Source organism: Carettochelys insculpta, chromosome 15 (genome assembly GCF_033958435.1).
Source record: "Carettochelys insculpta isolate YL-2023 chromosome 15, ASM3395843v1, whole genome shotgun sequence".
NCBI lineage: Eukaryota > Metazoa > Chordata > Testudines > Carettochelyidae > Carettochelys > Carettochelys insculpta.
In genome coordinates, this window is record NC_134151.1 from 21,647,541 (window position 1) to 21,668,964 (window position 21,424).

Sequence of the window (21,424 nt, forward strand, 5' to 3'; positions counted from 1 at the left end):
GAAAGGAGATGGTATTAGTATGGAAGGTAGTGGAAAACAAACAGGTAACAGAGAGTGAGACACCGCCAGGAGAGGCCATTCTGGACCAGCAGAAGGCATCAGGGTGATGGTTACATCCCATCATCATCACTGGAGTTCTTAAAAACAAATTAGACACACCCCCGTCAGGTTGGCCGAGGTTTATTTAGTCATCCCTTCCATCCATACACCGCTACGCTTTCCCAACCTTGAGACTGAAAAAACCAATTCATAAGAACTCCAATAACCCACCTGCATACAAGTATGTTTTTCCTTCCACTTCCCACCCACCAGCATCTAGACTCATTTTCCTCCAGACTACGTCCCACAACAACATGGCCCTTGTATCTTAATTCTGAGTCTGCTTTATGGCATTTACCAAAGTCTGAACTCCTGAGGAGTAGGCAGTGGGAGAGTGCTGGAGTAGCAGTTACATTGCGTTTCCCGCAAAGGAATTTTTGTCTTTAGAAAGTTGTGACAGGCACACATGCACAAACTTACTTGCTGCTTTGATGAAGCTCCTTTGAAACTGGTACATCATGAGTGGCCCAGGGAGCATTCTGGAAGAGGAACAGCAATACATACACAGTAAATAACCACTGAAATTCAGCTTGAAGTTTGCTGTTACCATAAATCATTCTGAAATCATTAAGGGTACAGCTAAGCAATGTCAACTCTCCTAACTAGATTCCACTCATCACAAAAAACAACGTACAGAGGAGACAGTTTTATTCTTCCTGTCCTCCCTTTAACTGAAACAAGCACAATGGCAGAATTACCAAGATATATAAAAGGAGTAACACAGACCAAATGTGCGTGTGTGTGTATTCTTGAGACTGTGTGTGTAAAAACTGAAATATTAGAGCAACTTAACCCTAAAATACGTCACAGAAAACAGCTCTACAATTTTAACAATCATCATTTCCACATCCACCCACTTCTGTGCCTTGGAAGTCTCAGCACATATTTTGAGGGAAATCTTGTGTAAATTTTGGTGCTGATGAAAATGAGGGACTGATGACACTGGTTAAAGCTATGGATGGCACATGAAAGTACAAGTGGAACTTCTCTAGTCTGGCACTCTTGCATTTCGCAACATCCACAATCGGGCATGATTTTAGTTAACCGGATGACCACTTAATCATGGGAGTGGCCAAGCTTTCTGTGGTCCCATAAAACCTGTTCACAGCCACCAGTCCTGGCTCCCAGCGTTCTGTGCTGTTATTTAGCTCTAATTTACACTTAAATGTCTTCTAAGAGCCCAGCAAGCACCAGAAGTATTGCTAATGCTGCTAGACAATACTGATCTTCTGTGGTTCAGCAAATTCTCTCATTCGGCATCAGTCATATCCCAAGAGTACCAGACTGGAAGGATTCAACCTGTACTGTGCTAATTCACTCCATACAGATCTTAAAATGGACCACAATACTGCACTGTAAATCTCTGATATGTTCCTCAAAAAAGTGAGGTGTATAGATTTGCACATATCCCTCAGTCCTGACCTGTGAAATGGCCTGCTATTCCAGTCCTGTTTCTCACATTCTCAGTCTTTCCTATACACCTTCTTCCTCTGCTAACAGTTCAGAAACTCTCAGGGGCAAGATTGCCATTCATGAAAAAAAACCCAAAAAACTTATGTTGTGGCTTTGTGACTAGGTTGAGATGGATCAACCTAACTACATTCGTCTCCTATGTTGGCAGAAAAAAAGTACTGACAATATTTGATCTCGAAAGATTGGATAATTCCCCCTTTAATACATGCAGTGCATTGTCGGATATGATACTGGATCTGTGTTTTGATCATGTTGCTAATAACGTCTTGATTTTGAAAAGTTAAAACTTGCGGCATTCCTGCTGTTAAGGGCAACACACATTTTTAAGAAAAAAAACCCGGAATTAAATGAGAAGTAAAACTGGCATAATTAGCATGGCTTCAGGAGTCCAGTCAGTACGACAGTAGTACAAACATACACATGTAAAGTGTGAGGAAATAGAATATGTACAAAGTTTGTGGACGTCCTGCAGTAAACACGTATCACATTATAAATCATTGTCTGCGCTGTTCTTGAAATAGGGGTTACAAAAAGTATTATTTATTAAGGACTGTCTCCTATTAACATGCATTGTGGCTCTTGAATTATTGAGTTTTTACCAAATTTGGGGGTAAAATGGTATTTCTTGCTATTTTGGTTGCCAACCCCTGCACTAAACCATCAGGAGAACAGATCCGTCAGAGAGCAGGATACTGGAATGCATTGTGTCTTTGGTTATAGGGAAAAGGCTGAATCAAGAGACAGGCTGAACAGTGAGAAGCATAAGAATGAGCTTTTATACATTACTGCTACATCTTCACTACAGCAATCTGTCAACAGAAGTCACTGTCAGAAGAGATCTACCAGCAGAACTTCCGTCAACAGATTGCATCTGCACATAGAAGCAGATCGAAAGAGAATCTGCTCTGTTGACAGAGAGCTGCCAGACTGTCTGGCCCTCTCGCAGCAGAACGGCTGACTGGAAGCTCTGCAAACAGGGCTGCCCAGTGAACTGGAAGCCCTCTCTATCGACAAATGGGTCCTGGAGCATCTACACTGCACTTTTGCAAATTGAACTCTGTCGACAGAAGCATCATCACTCAACGTGGAGAGGGATAACACCACTGTTGGGCAAAGTTCTCTGTTTTGTCAAGACTGTCAACAAAACACCTTTTGTGTGTAGATGCTCCCTGAGTTTTGTTGACAAAAGCCCAGTTTTGTTGACAAAACTCTGTAGTGTAGACACGGCCTATGTCTATACCACATGAGCATCTACAGAGTATTCAGTAAGCTCTCAAAGTCCAGCTCAAGCATGCATGGGGTTCAGTAGAAAAGCCCATGTGGAGTCTTTAGAAGCATTTTCTTCCTTAACTGTTTTAAAAACTTTCTCTTGTCAAGAAACTTGGCCAGAAGGTGGGTTTGCAGAATGTTCCTGTGGAGACACTTAGCACACATTTCTCCCCTACCTCAAATAAGTTTTCAATGCACTGGTAATCGTCTTTATCTCCCACTCTTCACAGATCTCTGTTTCTGTTTCAGAGGCTGCTTTGGGATCTAGAGGAGAAAGGCAATGAAAGAATGAGTGGCCTAAAGAGAACACATTACAGAACACAGTCACCTCCAAAGTTACTACTGTAGGGTTAGCTCTGAAGGAAGATTCTCAATAGTCTCTCCAAATCACCACCACCAATAGACTCTTTGAGAGCTGTTCCTGCTCACATGGATATAGATAAAGAGAGTGACCACAGGCTGGGCACTAGGACTCATTTGTACCTGCTCAAAAGCAAAATGAAGAGGAGCGCCTCACTCCTAGGTGATGAGATCAGTGGTTTTGTTTCAAGCATGATTTAAAAAGAAAAAAAGTTTCAAGACACTGCTGTGCTCAGGTACTGCATTAATGGGAGCAGAACAAACATCAGACAGAGGCAGACAGACTGAATACACACTGTTTAATTTAGACTTTGGGGCACAGTTGTATTATAAATAACACAACAAAATAACAAGAGCGATAAGGGCACTTGCAGCAAAGCATTCCTAAATGACTGATAAGTAATGACAGCGGTACAAATTAGCGAGGGGGAACACCGACCACTAGAGACCAGCGCTAGCTGTATCACACAATTAAAGCAGGCAAGGGCCTAGGGCAGTAAAATAACAAGGGCAATACGTCATTGATTCCCTGTGTGCATGTGATACTGTGGGCTGAGAAAGGTAGACATTTGCATGATTGCCGAGGGCAGAACAACAAGTAAACCCAGCCCTCATGGCAATTGAGGGGGAAAAATTACACACATGCTTCAGCCACTTGATTCTGCAGCTGGAGCAGCAGAAGAAAACAAAGTTGTCACACACAGTACTACATAGCAGGATACTGGCACAGCAGCACCTCAGCAAATTAACCATTTTGTCACTTGACCTTGTAAACCCCAGCTTACTACTCTAGAAATGTGCTGCCAGAGGACTGCTTTTGCCAGCCCGACATTTGCTGCTAGAAGGTGAAGGGAAAAAACTCAGGCCATAAAGTTCCCATTGGCTTGCAAAGGCAGAAACATCCACAAACCTCCTCAGGGGCCCTGCTGGCAAAATTTGACAGCATGGAAGCTTACACATGATCAGTTTCCTCTATAGGTAAAAACTCTATTGAAAAAAATGGGGTATTCTTGATTATTTTATTTATATCAATGATGAGAAATACCAAAAATCTATTTTTAAATATTGCACAGCAGTGAGTCTGGGAAGTCAGCATGCGCTGGGTGGGTTATTGGCTTACAAGAATCATACTTTGGTTTGTTTTTCCACCTTTGGCCTCTTGATGTCATTCTATTCGTGTCCTACATCCTCTTCACAGCAGATTGTTCCTTGGCATTCTTAGAGATTTTTTAAATGTCTGATTCATCCTTCCCCATCCCTGGAGTCAGATGCAGAGATTTACAAAAACTTCTGCACTTCCACAACATGAGCAAGCTCTGGAGATATGTCAAACCTAATTGCAAATCTCTTAATGCTAGGGGCAATCCAGCTTGAACACCATGACAACAAAAGACAGAGCCTGGCTCAAAGTGAGCAGAAATTGGCAAGTTTTACATGCGCAAAGCCATTGCATGAACCACATCTAGTAAACCAGCTATTCAGCCTTTGCCTATGCCAGGCCTTCAACCAACCAAATGTTACGTAACATTACAGAGTTAAAAAGACTCAAATAACAGTCAGGCAATAAGGCTTTTTATAGCAATATGAGGCAAGTCTCTCAGAGCTGAAACACATCCATTTTAATACACTGCATTTCCAAGCCAGCCTGTCCTGAGACTGCCAGGCAATCTGTGTTTTCAGAAAGGGCTGCCAATGTCTGCACCTCCCTGTTGATCTCTCTGGAATGCTAAGAGTTAGAGTCTTCTGATACTCAGGGCCTACCGGGGAACAAATTAAACTTTTCTGGCTGTCTCTGAGTGCTGTGTGTTCGTATTCACATTACTAGTTCCCTTTCCCATATTGACTCATGCTCTCTACATGCCAGTGCACTCATTTGTCCCATGCAGCTTTAACTCTGCCCCTCACCTTCTAATTGCTGATGTTGCAGCCACCATCATTGCCCAAGAAGAGTTGGGTTGGACTCAGGAGCTTGTTCAGGCAGTCACTGGACTCAACCCTTAGCAGCCCAGAAAGTGAGACGCCTGAGCTAGGAGCAGAAGCCTACATCTCCTGCTTGGCGGCGCAAAGTTCTAACTACTGAGCCTTCCCCAGGACTGTTTTTAAACTTTGTAAGTCCCAAATACAAGCATTCCTTCATACACCACCATGGAAGCACAGGAGGAGAGAGGCTCCATTGCACCAGTGGGACAGGGGAAGAAAACCGCTGTGCAAACTATGGCCAGATCAGAGAGAACCAGCAGCTCACCTTTTAGGTCAGTGTGTTCGTTTTCCCCAGGCTTCTCTAGCCATGTCACTGTAAGTGGCTACTCTCCAGCCCCTTCCTCTGGCCAAAGAAGGATACAAAGACATCTTCCTCTGGCTGGTGTCAACACATATGGAAGGAAGCCACTGCAGCTGGGTGTGGCTGCCTTCTTCCAGCCCACAAAAACGCAGTGTCCACTATTACCTCTCTGCCGAAGGAACGCTCTTTCCCCATTGGCAGCTCCTAGGGCAAGCTACACCTAGCACTAACAGAGCCTACCCTCAGTTTGCAAGACAGTCCAGCAAGGCTTCCGGTTAAGCAACACCCTCCCACTCCCCAGAAAGGAGAAAAAATGTAATTAGCAGTGAAACTGATTGCGTAGGACCCAATCACGCAAGGTTCTGCCAAGTGCCCTCGACTGCTCTTTCCATGGGCAAAGATGCTGAAGACCTCACAGGACCAGGCCCTGAACACAAAGGGAATCTGGATCCTTGGCTCTCTGATTGCCTCTGTTGCCACACTCAGACACGATAGGTCAACGAATGGCTGTAAATGGCAATTCTGAACCCTGTGATGCACAATTTCAGGAGAAGCTTTACCAGGCCCCATCATGCCCAAGACAGGTTGCTATACTTAGCATCATGGCAGCTCAAGCAAGAAGCCATACGTGGAGACAGTCTTATCTCCTCGGCAGTGTAAAAACACAAGGTAGAATTCTACGAAGCCCCTTACAGAGGCAAAATATAAACTTTGCTACTGGGTGGAAGGATTTCGGCCAGCGGTCAAGGGCTGAAAGTCATTTTGCAGCCTCCTAATCCTAGGCTGCTGCTGCAGGATCTGAAATGACTCTCAAAGTAGCTTAGGCACTTAATCTGCTTACAGCTCTTGTAGTGCACAGAACTCTCCTCACCTGCAGACCCTGGCATACTCCCTACCTTGGCACTTATGGGTGAATGTGCTCACAGAGCAGCCTATTCTGCCTTCACAATGTCTATGCCAGGGCAATTCTCTAGTTAGTTCTGAAGCTTTTGTGGCCTGGCCAACACCACAACAGCGACGGAGGCCAAAATGGGTTTTGAGCTCAAAAGGGTCCACATACGTGGAGTGAGGGAGCTTCTTCTCCTCCCCCTAATCTTCTGCACCGACCACTCCTCCCTTTGTGTGTGTCCCTTTAAAATTCTTTTAAACAAACAAACAGCTGTTCTGAAGAGTGTGAACACCCGGCTTTGGCTAGCAGGATGTTTTCCTCCACAACATGAGATCTGAAACAACGGCAGAAGAAATTGTGCTTTTAGGAACTTGGAGTCATGCTGCCTCTTCTCTGATCTGTAAGCCTCCAACCAGATCAGAAAGCCGCAGGTTGTTTCAAAGCCACTGTAGTCAGAAAATATTTAAAGCAGAATGATATGACTGCTGTGGGGAAACTCTGATGAAATAGCCTAATGTCATTACAGTAACGTAACTGTTGAAAAAGGCAGTAACCATTTTTTTCTTCCTGCAGATTTCTAGCATTTTGTAATTTAGGGCTACGGGACCAAAAGATTACCAGAATCAGTTCCCAAAAGATGGCTGTTCAGTGTTGTAAGTGAATGGAGCAGTGATCTTCAGGCCAGTTCGTAGCAGACGACTGTCCATGTCCCAGAGATCACTGAGACAACTGTCACTGAGAATTAAAACCAAATGACACTAAAAACTACCTTCACAAGGGCATTAATTGGCACCATTGGTGATTACCCAGGGAAAAGTGCAGGTAGGCAATCTGCACAAATGAAGATCAAAGCTCCTCCAGGTAAAGATCAAAAAGCATTGCCTGGCTGTTGTTTGAGAAGCAGGGGAATGCCATGAATAAGTTTTTTTTGCAGGCACAGGTGCATGCTTCCACCGTTTTTGTGCTTGGTACATTCCATTTATGAATTAATTTATTTATCTACTTTCATTCGCAATCTCTTAACTCTTGGTAGGTGAATTGGACTATACTAATTTCCTGACCATTGAAGAGTTATAAATAAAACCTACGCCTTGATTACAAGCTCAGGACACTGAATGCACACAACCCAGATACAAAAATAGAAAGTGAGCCTGATTTGCCAACAGGAGCATTTCCATTAATCTCAGTGACGCCATTGCAAAAGGTGCAATTGCTTTTAATGCAACTGAAAAAGTGCTCGATTTTCAGCCTGCAGGAAACAGAATCCCAAAGCACAGAATGACAACCAAAGCCAAACACCATACTGCTGAGTGCAGCTGATTATCTTCTTATCATTCCCTGGATTCAACTCTATGGTTAAATTTTCTGCACTCATGTAGAATATGTGCCTGAATTTTAAACAATAGGTTAAAGCTATAGTTTTGAAGTACGTATTGAACAAGTTAGGATTTCCTTAATGGCAATGTTTTTGTTTTAAGGAATAAAACATCAAAAAGGATAGTGAAAATGATGAACATTGAAAACATTCTGTTTTAATAAGAAAAATCAAGTATGGGTCACATAGCCATCACACAATTAAACATAATCCTTCCTGTACTGGAAATGCTATTGATCTGATGAATGTTGATAAATGCAAAGTAATGCACATTAGTGCATACACTACAAATATAATCCCAACTATACATATAAAATGATGGGGTCTCACTTAGCTGTTGCCACTCAAGAAAGAGATCTTGGAGTCACTGTGCATAATTCTCTGAAAACATCCACTCAGTGTGCAGTGGCAGTCAAAAAAGCTAACAAAATGTTGCGAATCATTAAGAAAGGAATAAATAATAAGACAGAAAATGTCATATTACCGCCATATAAATCCATGGTATGTCCACATCTGGAATACTGTGTGCTAATATGGTTGCCCCATCTCAAGAAAGATACATTGGAAATGGAAAATGTTCAGAAAAGGGCAACAAAAACTATTAGGGGTTTGGAACGTCTGCCATATGAGGAGAAATTAATAAGCCTGGGACTTTTTAGCTTGGAAAAAAAGACAATGGAGGATAGGATAGAGGTATATAAAATCATGACTGGTGTGGAGAAAGTGAATAAGGAAATGTTATTTACTCCTTCTCAAAAACAAGAACTGGGGCCACCAAATTAAATTAATAGGCAGCAGGTTTAAAACAAACAATAGGAAATCTTTTTTCATACAACGCACAGTTAACCTGTGGAACTGCTTGCCTGAGGATATTGTGACAGCCAAAACTATAGCAGAGTTTTAAAAAGAACAAGATAAATTCATGGAGGCTAGGTCCATCAATGTCTATTAGCCAGGATGGGCAAGGAGGGTGTTCCTAGCTTCTGTTTGCCAGAGGCTGCAAATGCGTGACAGGTAATTGATCACTTGATGATTACCTGTTCTGTTCATTCCCTCTGGGGTACCTGGCATTGGCCAATGTTGGAAGACAGGATACTGGGCTTGATAGACTTTGGTCTGACTCAGTAATAGTAGTAGCATCCCTCAGTCTACGTAGACTATGGATTGTGCCCTTTGTAGTTCCATTTGGGATCATCATTTGCAGCATCGACTGTGACTGTGAAGGCCCACATGAGAGCGACAGTCCTTGCTGCATCTATTGCATGTGTAATGGGTGTCTGGCAGGTCCTTACTGTGCCTTCTGTGGGCTCGTTTCTCCTTTGCTAGCTCTCTGATTCTCAACTCACCCTTGTGAAGGCCCTTGTATAGTTCCTGCCTCCATCTGCTGTGATCGTCTGCCAGCTCCTCCCAACTGTCTGGCTCAATGTCTACCTCCCTGAGGTCCCTCTTGCAAACATCTTTGTAGCGCAACTGGGGGCGTCCGGGAGGTCTTTTGCCAGAGGCTAGCTCGCCATACAGGATATCTTTTGGGATCCTTCCATCATTTATCCTGTGGACGTGGCCAAACCAGCGGAGCTGCCGCTGCCTGATGAGGGTGTGCATGGTTGGGATTCCAGCTTGCTCAAGGATGGCGGTGTTGGTCACTCTGTCCTTCCATGATATTCCAAGGATGTGCCTGAGGCAGCGCAAGTGGAAGACGTTGAGCCTCTTTTCCTGGCAGGCATACAGGGTCCAAGACTCGCTGCCGTAAAAGAGGGTGCTGAGGATGCAGGCTCTGTAGACTTGCATTTTGGTGTGGGTGTACAACTTGATGTTATTCCACACTCTCTCCCTGAGTCTGGACAGAGTTGTGGCTGCTTTTCCGATTCTCCTATTTAGCTCAGACTTCAATGACAGGGTGTCAGTGATGGTGGACCAGAGGTAAACGAACTCGTGGACGACCTCTAACGAATAGTTCTCAGTGCTGACTGATGGAGGGTCAGCAACGTCCTGAGCAAGTATCTGACTCAGTATGGCTGTTCTTATGTTCTTATGATGAAGTGGGTCTGTCCCACAAAAGCTCATCACTGAATACATCATTTTGTTAGTCTTTAAAGTGCTACATTACTACAGTTTTATTTTGTTAGAATAGAGACTAGCACAGCTACCTCTCTGTTACAATCCTTCCTGCTCATGTTCAGTGTGACTTGCCACCCAGAAGAAAGTGGGGATGGCTAGGTCACAGTCTCAGAAAGCCATCATCCAGCATAGTCCATCAAGCTCTCAAATGGAATCCACAAGGAAAATGCAAAAGAGGAAGACCTCAGACAACATGCAGAAGATCTGAGATTGAAAGACAACAAGGCTATGCCTGCAAGGTAGGCACTATTTTGGGATATGAAGGTATCTCAGAATAGCTGCCCATGTCTAAGCAACGCACCACCCATTGTCTCAAAACAGTTTTTGAGATACTAAGCACATGCTATTCCAGCACCCGTGTCCGCCAAAAGAGTACAGGGAGGCCTCAAAATAAGTCTTTATTTCTGCATGTGGCACCCTTTAGACAGTGCCACGTGCTGAAATATTCTATTTCAAAATCTACTCAAAATAAGCTATGGAATTGTGTAGCTTATTGTGAGCTTACAGCACCGGGTAGACATAGCCCAACTGGGGAACTCCTGGGGTCAGCTAGAAGTTTTGTCCCGAGCCAGAGTGAAGAGGAGGAGACTTGTAGATGAACTGTGCTCCACCTGGAGTACAAGGATTTAAATCAAGTCAGTCAAATCCCTGATCATTTTCAGTGTGACTGGCCACCTGACTTGCTTTTTGAAAGGAGACCATGTCTATTGCTTAAAAATAACCTGATATGGTCAAAACAAGCAGAAGTTAAAGGCTGTGAGTATCAGTGCCTACACAGGGGCTTACGGAAGTCACAGCAGATAGACAACCACAGCAAAGATGAATGTGAACAATAATGGGAGGCAGAAGCATGAAAACCTCTTTCATGAACTCCTTATCAAAACCAAAATGGAAGAGATCAGCTTGTCCACTCCATAATGCCCCTACCAGCCAGTGCAAGCTCCTTCTCCATGAATATTAACTAGGGTTTTGTCTGGCCTAATCATAAGCTCCCCATACCCTGGAATTTCCACAGCACTGGAGCTGTCATGAATAAGCTGAACAAGAGGCCAGATTGATATTACGATTTAAAGGATCACATGGCAGCCATCTGAAATAAAACAAGGCAGCCCCAAACACAACAGATTCCAAGATCAGCAGAAGTCAGGATGTGGGTTGTGTTTTGGGATTTTTTGGAGACAATAGCAGTGGTGACTGTGGGGAACTGTAGGCGTCACCTCCAATCCTGAGCTCGCCCACTCAGGAATACAACCAACTCAACGGCTCCCATGGGACAGTGAATCAAGTTAGCTGGGGTCGCACAATTTCAGCTTGCTGTTAAGTTACATGACTGAGAGTGATTAAACCCTGGAAAGAACAAGCACTCTGATGGAAATACAGCAAGACACTTGGGTGCAATGGCACAGCTGATCCCCAGAGTGTGACTCTTCCATATGGTGTCTGAAATGCCCATTAGGCTAGCCAATGACATCTTTCCCAGAAGTACTGCAGCCACAATTTCCGAATGTCTTTAGTTAATTTCTGTGAGACATAAGAGGAAGGCGAACAGTACCAACCACCAGCGTGCTGTTATTTCAGTTCCTCATCACTTTCTGTATCAAGGCTTTCTGGATTCCAGTCATGTTACCAGGTATGGCTTGTACCTCCCTCATCTGGCATCCTTGGAATCTGACTTGTCCCGAACAAGGGGAGGTCAGGCTGACTGCCTGGAGGGGGGATCCCCACTTCTGCTGGGTTTCCCCCTGTGTGGCAGGAAGTCCCCACACTTGCAAGGCTGCTTTGTGCCACATGGCTGCTGAGGTCCCCACAGCTGGGGCTGCCAGCTGGGCCCTGAGACCCAGCCACCTCCCTGCTGCAGTATTACTAGGTTCTCCCAGCAAGATAGGGATCCCCACAGCTGCAGGGCTCAGTGACCAAGCCAGATCCCAGATTCAGGGCTGCCAGGGTTACAACACCAGGTTCCTGAGGCTGGGACTGCTGTAGGGCTACTGGGGTTCCCCAGTTGGGGTCCTGCTGCTGCTCTCTGGTCTAGCAATATCTACTGTCCTGCTGGACAAGAGAGTGCCAGATAAGGGAGTTTCAGCCTGTACTAATTCAAATGGCCACTTCAGTGATGTTAAAATGGTTTCACTAACAGCCATAAACACGTCTCATTAAAAAGGCCAAAGGCTATAGAACGTTTCACTCATTACTGACTACACTTCCATCCACTAGCATGGATCAGTAGGATCATACAATACATTATACTCCTCCACGTATCTTACTTAGGACCCTCTACAGAATAAATATGCATGTTGGTTCTATTACTATACTGCATACATACGTGTGTATTTCTTAACAATACAAAACTTCAACAACAGCTGGGCATGGAGATTCTTAATTGCAAGGGCTAAAGCAATACAAACACTTTACAAATGTTGAAGAATTAGGCCTCAAGAGAACCCTGACGGAGAGGAAGTCCTTGTTTCACTAGTACGGAAACTGAGGTTCCACAAAGGCAAACGATTTGCCCAAGTCCCACAGCAAGAGTGGGGCAGGTCCCGTATCTGAGTCTAATGCAGCTGCTGCCAGTGCAAATCACCACCCCAAATACTCCCCAGCTCTGAGCACAGAGCAGTACAGTGCCTTCTGTAGAAAAGTGTCACTCACTTCTCGGGGTGTGCTGCTTACAGCAAACGCTGCTCTCTGAAACCTGAGCCACTGGCAATTTAATCCGGATGGGCATCACTAATGCTGAACACATTCATTTCTAAATATAAGGGAAACGTTAAGTTGTAAGCAAGACCTGGCTCCTTGGCTCATCAGGGTTTGATCTGAATAGGAAACATTTGAGTAAGATGTGGATTCTACCTTAAACACATGAAGTCCTAAACAGGTGGTGGGGACATGATGGGAGCAGAGCTCAGTTTGGCTCTTCCTTCACAGAAAGCTTGTGTCAGTCTGAAGGCTGGATCTCAAGAAAGATACACCTCTTGGCGTCTGTTGTTAATACAAGGAGGTCAAGACATGCCCTTTCCCAGCCAGGCAATAACAATACTGAAGGATCAACAGAGATTAAAATAATGACCTTGCAACGCCTACTTGGGTGACACCTCTGAGCACCCAGCCTGCCAGCAAGCATAAGGCTCACTACTATTCTTCTGACATCAGCAGCTAATGAAGATGTAGCAGGCAACACACAAACACTGAGTATCACCACATTGTGAGGCACAAAGCCAAAGACTGAGTGTCTTCAGCTATTAAGGAGATGATGCTTTTGGATGGCCACCAAAACCTTTGATTCCTCTCAGCACTAAAAAAGCCACAAAGGACAAAATCCAGCCATCTGTTACATCCAGAGAATCTTATATAGAAACAGATATATTTGAGACAATGGAACTGAGCCTGTGATTTGGCCCACCATATGGAGAAAACAATTCCAAAGGCTCTGATAATTCTTAACACTATGCATCCTGGTTAGAAACCAAAACAACCCAAAAAAAACCAGAGGACCTGGCATAGCGGATGAAATCGTTCAGTAGGGGCATTCAAACAAATAGCTTGCACCTGCTGCTTTTTTGAGCCGAGCTGGCAATTGTATGATGTAGTTACATGGCCCATAGGACATATTCAGCTTCTGCATAAGCTAAAATAAACTTTCATTAAAACAAGAGCCCTTGTGACTGCAGAGAGCCAAGTATGAACAGAGTGTAAAGTTAACTGATGAAATGCTGTCTGCTTTAGTTGGCCCAAAAGTTGCCAGGTATCCAGTTTGTAGCCAAACATCCAGTCAAAAAGGGACCCTCCCCAGTCCAGTGAAAATGACCGAGTGGTAGGGAAAGCAAGTGGGGAGGGCAGGGCCTCAGAGAAGTGGCAGGGCAAGCGTGTTTGGTTTTATTTAGTCAGTAAGTTGGCAGTTGTTGTCTGCAGAGACCTCAAAACAATAACTTGAAGGTGTGATTGGCCTCTGTCCCATTAGCAACCCTGGCAATCACAGAATGGTAAAACTAACGCCAGTTCCAGGCAAATTAGTTGAAACAATCGTAAAGAATAAAATTGTCAGACACGTACAAGAACATAATTTGTTGGGCAACGGTCAACATGGTTTCTGTAAAGGAAAATCATGTCTTACTAATCTATTAGAATTCTTTGAAGGGGTTAACAAACATGCAGACAAGGGAGATCCAGTAGATATAGTATACTTGGCTTTCCAGAAGGTTTTTGACAAAGTCCCTCACCAAAGGCTCTTGTGTAAATTAGGTTGTCATGGGATAAGAGGGGAGATCTTTTCATGGATTGAAAGTTGGTTAAAAGACAGGAAAGAAAGGGTAGGAATAAATGGCAAATTTTCTGAATGGAGAAGGGTAATGAGTGGCTTTCCCCCAGGGTCAGTTCTAGAATAAATCCTGTTCAACTTTCTCATAAATGATCTAAAGAAAGGGGTAAGTAGTGAGGTGATAAAGTTTGCGGATGATACTAAACTGTTCAAAATAGTCAAGACAAAAGCAGACTGTGAAGAACTTCAAAAAGATCTCGTCAAACTGAGTCACTGGGCAACAAAATGGCAAATGAAATTTAATGTGGATAAGTGTAAAGCCATGCATATAGGAAAAAATAACCCCAAGTATATATTCAGCATGATGGGGGCTAATTTAGCTACAACTAATGAGGAAAGAGATCTTGGGGTTATTGTGGATAGTTCTCTGAAAACATCCACGCAGTGTGCAGCAGCAGTCAAAAAAGCAAATAGAATGTTAGGAATTATTAAAAAAGGGATAGAAAATAAGACAAAAATATTTTACTGCCCCTTTATAAAACTATGGTATGCCCACATCTTGAACACCACATACAGATGTGGTCTCCTCACCTCGAAAAAGATATTTTGGCATTAGAAAAGGTTCAGAAAACAGCAACTGAAATGATTAGGGGTTTGGAACGGGTCGCAAACAAGGAGAGGTTAAAGAGACTGGGACTTTTCAGTTTAGAAAAGAGGAGACTGAGGGGGGATATGATAGAGGTATATAAAATCATGAGCAGTGTGGAGAGGGTGAATAAAGAAAAGTTATATATTTGTTCCCATAATATAAGAACTAGAGGACACCAAATGAAATTAATGGGTAGTGGGTTTAAAACTAATGAAAGAAAGCTCTTTTTCACACAGCCCCCAGTCAACCTGTGGAACTCCTTGCCAGAAGAGGTTGTGAAGGCTAGGACTATAAGAAAGTTCAAAGAAGAGCTAGACAAATTCATGGAGGTCAGGTGCATAAAAGGCTATTAGCCATGGGGTAGCAATGGTGTCCCTGGCCTCTGTTTGTCAGAGGCTAGAGATGGTTGGCAGGAGACAAGTCGCTTGACTGTTGTCTTCAGTCCACCCCTTCTGGAGCACCTGGCACCAGCCACTGTCGGCAGATGGGATGCAGGGTTAGATGGACCTTTGGTCTGACCCAGTAATGGCCTTTCTTATATTCTTATTGGACCATCAACTTTAAAGCGCAATTATGAAAGTTCAGTGTTAACATTAAACAAGCTGATTACTGATCATTTTAGTGGTTAGTCTGGAGGTTACGATTGGGAATGAAGTAAAGAATTGGGGATTGGATTTGCTGCAAAGAGAAAATAGAGAGTGGGGTGGAAATAGAACCAGATCAAAGACAAAGAAGGGAGAGAGAAACCAAGACAGGACAATAGAATGAACAGTGCACTGGTCCCAAGGATAGAAAGCACAGCAGTCCCAAGGGGAGCAGATTTACCAATGAGTGATGAATGTGACAATAAAGCACTGAACAAAATGACTAAATATTGAGCTACAGGCATCTAGGTTGAGATACCTACTAAATCATATTGGGCCTCCTAGCCACCAAACAACATGAGGTGGGGTGGAACACTGCCACTTGGACTAATGGTGCTGTTTTTAAGTGCTCTTTTCACACATGCATAGGGTGCTTGGAGCTCTGGATGAGTATTTCTTTTTCCCCGTGGAATTATTAGATCAAAAGCAATAAATGATTTTTTTTTTAAATCCAGCTGAAACAGGGCTTGAAACCACATGCTTCAGCTTACAAGCAGTTCATCCCTTTGCAAACCTATATGGAAACTTCCTTCTGTGACGGCTTCATTTCAGAACCCTGAGCAATTGGGCCAAAAAAAGCCACTAAATTGCTCTCTCATGTGAGCAGCTGTAACTGCTCCAAGTTCTGCCGAACTTTTGCATCATTATTTCCAACCTGCCGCTTGAACTCTTTGCTGCCTGTTGTACATTGATACTGCCACAAAAACAAGGCCAGGGATCTGTGGCATAGGTGACTGCCCAGTACTGCAGACTTTCCATAAATTGTTAAGTGAGGAATAGTCCTGACTTAATCCCAAAGAGCCATGCTCACATCCTGGCAGGGGCAGCAGCACTGAATGGGGGTCAGTCATGGTAGGATGGGATGGGACTCGGGGACTTGCAACCCTTAAGTTTCCTGTCAGAGCACAGAGTGGAGAGACAATACCCTCCCCCTCCATACACACACTAAATGAGATTAATTACCCAGCAGGGTCTGCACTGACCTCTGAAGAATTGCACCTTGCTATTCAGTTGCACTTGCTATGAAATCTTCAGCATTCAATACTCCCATGAGTTGTAGCTCTCCATACTTCATAGTGAGGGCAATGGAACAGCGAAGGTGGAAGGCAGACTGCAAAGCAGGGAGACTTACCATGAAGTAGGAACCAAGAAGGAAAGTTCACATCACCAGACTGCTCAGCACGCACACAGAGAGGAACAATAGCCTTGAACTTCAAAGAAGTTAAACCTTTCCTAGGAGGGCGGGACGTTTGAAGGCCTCTCTGGGACTTCTATCTCAAAGGGACAGCCTCAAAACAGTGGGTTCACCTCGTGGGTCGGGCATGGAGCCCTAACGCGTCCTTTTGCCCTTCCCTTTAGTACATTCATCTACACATAAAAAAGCTCATCCAGAGAGGTCTATTGAAAAAAAAAAAGATGAAATTATGGAGCAGCCACTGCCTCCTGCATTCACACAGCAGCTAAGAGCACCACACACAGCTGCTAGTCCCATCCACTCAATCTAAACATTCCCCTTCACGCTCCGACCAACAGCTTGGACGGCTGTGTTAAAGTGTGGCTGACAATGCAGTTCTTTGATGACCTACTGTGGGGAAAGTTACTAACAAGAATGGGTGTGTGGGGGCAGGGACAAAATAAGGCTCCCAGCAGTAAACATACATGGATGGGTTTAACGGGAGAGCAACTAAAACTATGAGCAACATGAAATAGAGACAACTTGAGAGAGAGCATGTGGCAGGTACAAGAATAAAAATGAACATACAGTTCAGCTGTTTCTTCTGAAGGTTATAAGCTGCATTTGGGAAGACTGCCAAGACTTGCAGAGCACATGAGTGAGGCACAAGCAACAGAGCAGGTGAAATATAAGACCCATTTAAAGGGAATGCCCTACATAATTCCTAGTGTTCGGATCCTCGCACTCTCCTGACCCCTCTGAGAATATGTTAATGAGAATACATTTCCCAAAGTAGAATTCCCAGCCCAGGCTCTGGTATTCTGACAACAGCCTCCATCACCTGGGCTGGTAATAAGCTGCTTCCCTCTACTGCGGATTTGAGACACTTACCCATTAAGACACTCAATAGCTTTTGAACCCTGGAGTTGACTCCAACAATTCGGTAGAGCCCCTGCTCATTGATCCCTGGGAAAATAAAGAGGTTTCCTAATTAGGGGAATGTTAAAAGTACTATTAACATTTCTTTCATTTTCTTGGCTTTGCTAATAGCTGAAGTAATTAAAGCTTTTCACTGGCCACGTGCCACACTTTTAGCCTGGCTAGTACAGAAAAGCTTGTGATTTGATTTGGATTCCTGGGGTTTTTATGTATTCGTTACAAGAAAGTGACAAGTCCTGTGGCACCTTATAGACTAAACAGATTTTTTGGAGCATAAGCTTTCAGGAGCAAAGACGCACTTTGTCAGATGCATGTCACAGCTACCCTTCTGATACTTGTTACAAGAAAGTGTTGTCTTGTGATCAGCTCAGGAATCAGAGGATGGGGGTGCCTGTTCTCCATACATGTGACAACAGGGAAGCATGGGAGCATCAGAAACAAGTATTATTTGACTGGTGGCAAGTGGGTAGGTTGGGGAGTCTGATGCTAAGACCGGCTGGTCCAGGACTGTGTCTTTTCAAGTGTTAGCAGAGTGGGCAGCACCAGGTGATTTGGATCCAAAGAAGGGCGCACGGAAGTACAGAAATACAAGACAAGTGACACAATTATTTTGCTGTCACAGACGAAAGTCCAAAGACCTGCCTTTAAAATGAAAAAACAGGGTTTCAACCACAGCCAGGCTGTTATTTTAACAGAGCCTGTATCACAGACAGCAGGAAAATATCAATAATGCAAACTATTTTTCTTCATTTTGGGCGCTGCAGAACTTCACCTGCCTGCAGTTTCTCAGTAACCATCATAGGCACATTGCCTTGGGATTGGGGCCTTGGCAGCACAGCAAATGCTCAGTTCGAAACAACACCCAATGTCCTGAGCTCCCTTATAGGAAGGAAAGAGAGTCTAGTGACTGAAACATTGACCTGTGACTTGGAACATCTAGGTTCAAGTCTGGCTCAGCCACTAACTTCCTGTGTTACTGCGAGCAAGTAACTTTTTCTTACTTGTGCCTCATCTGTAGAACAGAGGTAATACTTTGTACCTTACATGGGTCTTGAGACTAAAATTTGTATTTGAGAGATGTGCAGATACAACATTTATTAAGACTATCTATGAGCACCTGGTCTGTGGGTGGAAGGGTTAAAATGTATTTGTACTCACTATCCTCTAACTAAGAGAACAACAAGAAGTCCTGTGGCACCTTATAGACTAACAGATATTTTGGAGCATAAGCTTTTGTGGGCAAAGACCTGCTTCATCAGATGCATGGGGTGGGGGGGGTTTCAGAGGGGTATTTAAAGAGTGGGGTCCCAGTAAGAGGGAGGGCCAAAGCTGACAAGGTCTATTCAGCAAGGTGGAAATGGCCCAGTATCAACAGCACTTATCAAAAGAGGAAAAAACAAATCAGATCAGATGGGGGATGTGTGCCTTTGTCAGAGTCTAATGGGGAGATATTAGCACCTTCAGTCCTTTTGGTATGATGTATTTCTCTTTCAATACCCCTCTGAAACCACCTCCCTCCCCATGCATCTGATGAAGCAGGTCTTTGCCCCCGAAAGCTTATGCTCCAAAATATCTGTTAGTCTATAAGGTGCCACGGACTTCTTGTTGTTCTTGAATCTACAGACTAACACGGCTACCTCTCTGATACTTATCCTCTAACTATGTATTTGCACATTAAATCATACTCGAATTAAATTTTAAAGAACATTCCCCACTTTTTTCAAAAAATCTTGACCAACATTTCTTGGTTTGTTCTTTTTTTTTTTGATAACTGCGTAACACCTGTGTTCTAGCCTTCTTCAAGGTAAAGTACATGCCCGGCTAGGGCATCCACGTGAGCCTATAATGAGATATATCAAACATGAGTCTCCCTGGGTTAATAAATCATTTCTAGGCACAAAAAGAGAAGGTGAATGCGCAGACTATGATAGAAACAGATGCAAGATCTTCCTTAAAAACAAGGCCAGCTGGTGAACTACTATACCTCTTGTTTCAACAGCATGTATGCATTTCCGGATAATGCTGAATCCAATATCATCCAACTGGGCAGCTGAAAGGAAGAACAAAAAAAATTGACAAAACACCTAGCACAGGGGATGATTTCACAATGAGCACGTCACTCATCCAGCAGAAACCTCTCAGAGGTTGGATGAGATACTGAATTGCTTTTAAAAATAATTTTGGAGGATGCATTTGGTGTCCATGAAAAGGAGAGACTAGCGCACTACCTTTCATGAGGAACAATATAGGCAAGTACCTGGCACAGCTAATACCGTTCATTTCAAACCCCATGCTGTTCCAGTCCTGGGCCTACCCACAGCTCTGCCAGTGCACTTCACTCTTGACCTGCAGCATCACCGGCAGTCCTCATGCTCGATAATCACAAAGACGCCGGTTTGTGCTTGTGTATTCATTCAGGGCCAGGATGTTATCTCCTGTAATGGACTTCTGGCTGGGAGGTCTGTCACTCTTATTCGCCACAAGCCACATTATTTCAGGTGATCCATCTCTAAACATGCCACGAATCCCCTACCTTGCTTCTTGGATCAGTTATTTCCTTCCTAATCTCCCTCCAGCTGAAGCATGATGGCTGTTCCTGGAGGGGTGACTTCACCTTGAAGTTTCCTCCTGTGTCAAACTTCTGTCTGTCTAGAGACATGGGCAGTGGCTAGATCTTTTGACTGACTTTCATGTTTTGCTGCGAGGCAGGAGGGAGGGGTAGTATGATCTATTTTGACTGACGCCATGTAAAATGTGCCAAATAAACAACTGGAGAAATAGGAAAGGTGACCGAGGGGAAACCAGAAAAAAAACAACTGGATGAGGTTGGAAAAGAAAAAGTTTGAGTGGGGATGAAGGGAGAATGGAAAGAGAAAGCAAAAGAGGTGAAGATCTGTAGCTCTGAGTGTCACCCAGTAGAAAGAAGCCGGAGTACTTTGGCAATGGGGGAAGGGACCAGGTGACAGGGTATGTGTATGAATTCCTGGCTGAAGCAATAAAGGGTTTGAAACTCTTCAAAGCAATTGTTTCCAAATTGCATCCCATGGCACACTGTTGGGTTGGTAGTGAACCAATAAGTCTTGTGGTGATGAGAGATTTAGACTAAAAGTAACTTTTCCCACAGAGGACAAAATGCTAATCTTTTTAAAAACTCTATATAATACTTCCCTAGTATAGTAAGCAAGGTTTGTGAGATGTTCTAGAGAGGAGAATGGTTCAAGTCATCACAAAAAAGAGAGGTTTCCACAAGACGCAGTCTATTGAGATGTGGCCTAAACTTTTTGAGAATCAATGCTACAAATCAGCAGAAGAGACTTTGCACAGCGAATGGTAGCTTCTCCTTCACTGTCTAGGAGGGAACAGACCTAACTGTTATCGTAACAGACCTATGAAGGATTCCCGCCTCAGACAAAGCTAACCCAGTCCCCTGAGAAGCCACCTTGCATCTTAGGTGCATTAAATTATTCAAGTAAATGACTTTGAGTCCCCAGCTGTAAAATGCCCAAGTAAAAAGGTTTTTTCACTAGGAGATTGCACACAATACAACAGGTTTTCCTCCCTCCTTTGCAGACTTGCATACTGGAAACAGAGTCGTTTCTTCTATTAGTATTAATGAAATATTTATTATGTGTAAATTAGGATGTCCTGAAGGCATCCAGTTCTGATCCTGAGAGAAAGCTCTCTAAGTTTTATACTAATGGGATAGAACACTCAATTAACTTGTGCTGTTGCAGTATTTTGAATTTAATTTAAACAAATTACCAATATTTTTGCCCAAATACCTGCCAGGATCCCAAAAGAATATTTAGCCCTTACTCACCTCTACCTCAGTACATGGGGCACACTGCCTGAAGCCAGCCATTCTTCAAAGAAAATTACTTCTCTTATTTGGAAATACT

The 21,424-nt window shown here is 43.7% G+C and overlaps 1 protein-coding gene across 10 annotated transcripts in view; it reads right to left on the minus strand.

Moving 5' to 3' along the window:
• The window catches only part of ARHGAP26 (Rho GTPase activating protein 26), a 544,666-nt gene that overhangs the window by 124,110 nt on the left and 399,132 nt on the right, over positions 1-21,424 (minus strand). For 9 of the 10 annotated variants that reach the window (XM_075009638.1, XM_075009641.1, XM_075009639.1 and 6 more), the window contains 4 exons: positions 19,510-19,575; positions 17,478-17,552; positions 3,018-3,105; positions 520-578 (listed from right to left, as the gene is read on the minus strand). In XM_075009638.1, the coding sequence (XP_074865739.1) occupies positions 520-578; positions 3,018-3,105; positions 17,478-17,552; positions 19,510-19,575 (288 nt within the window). The remainder of the gene's footprint in view (positions 1-519; positions 579-3,017; positions 3,106-17,477; positions 17,553-19,509; positions 19,576-21,424) is intronic. The other variant, XM_075009636.1, reaches the window with a different exon arrangement.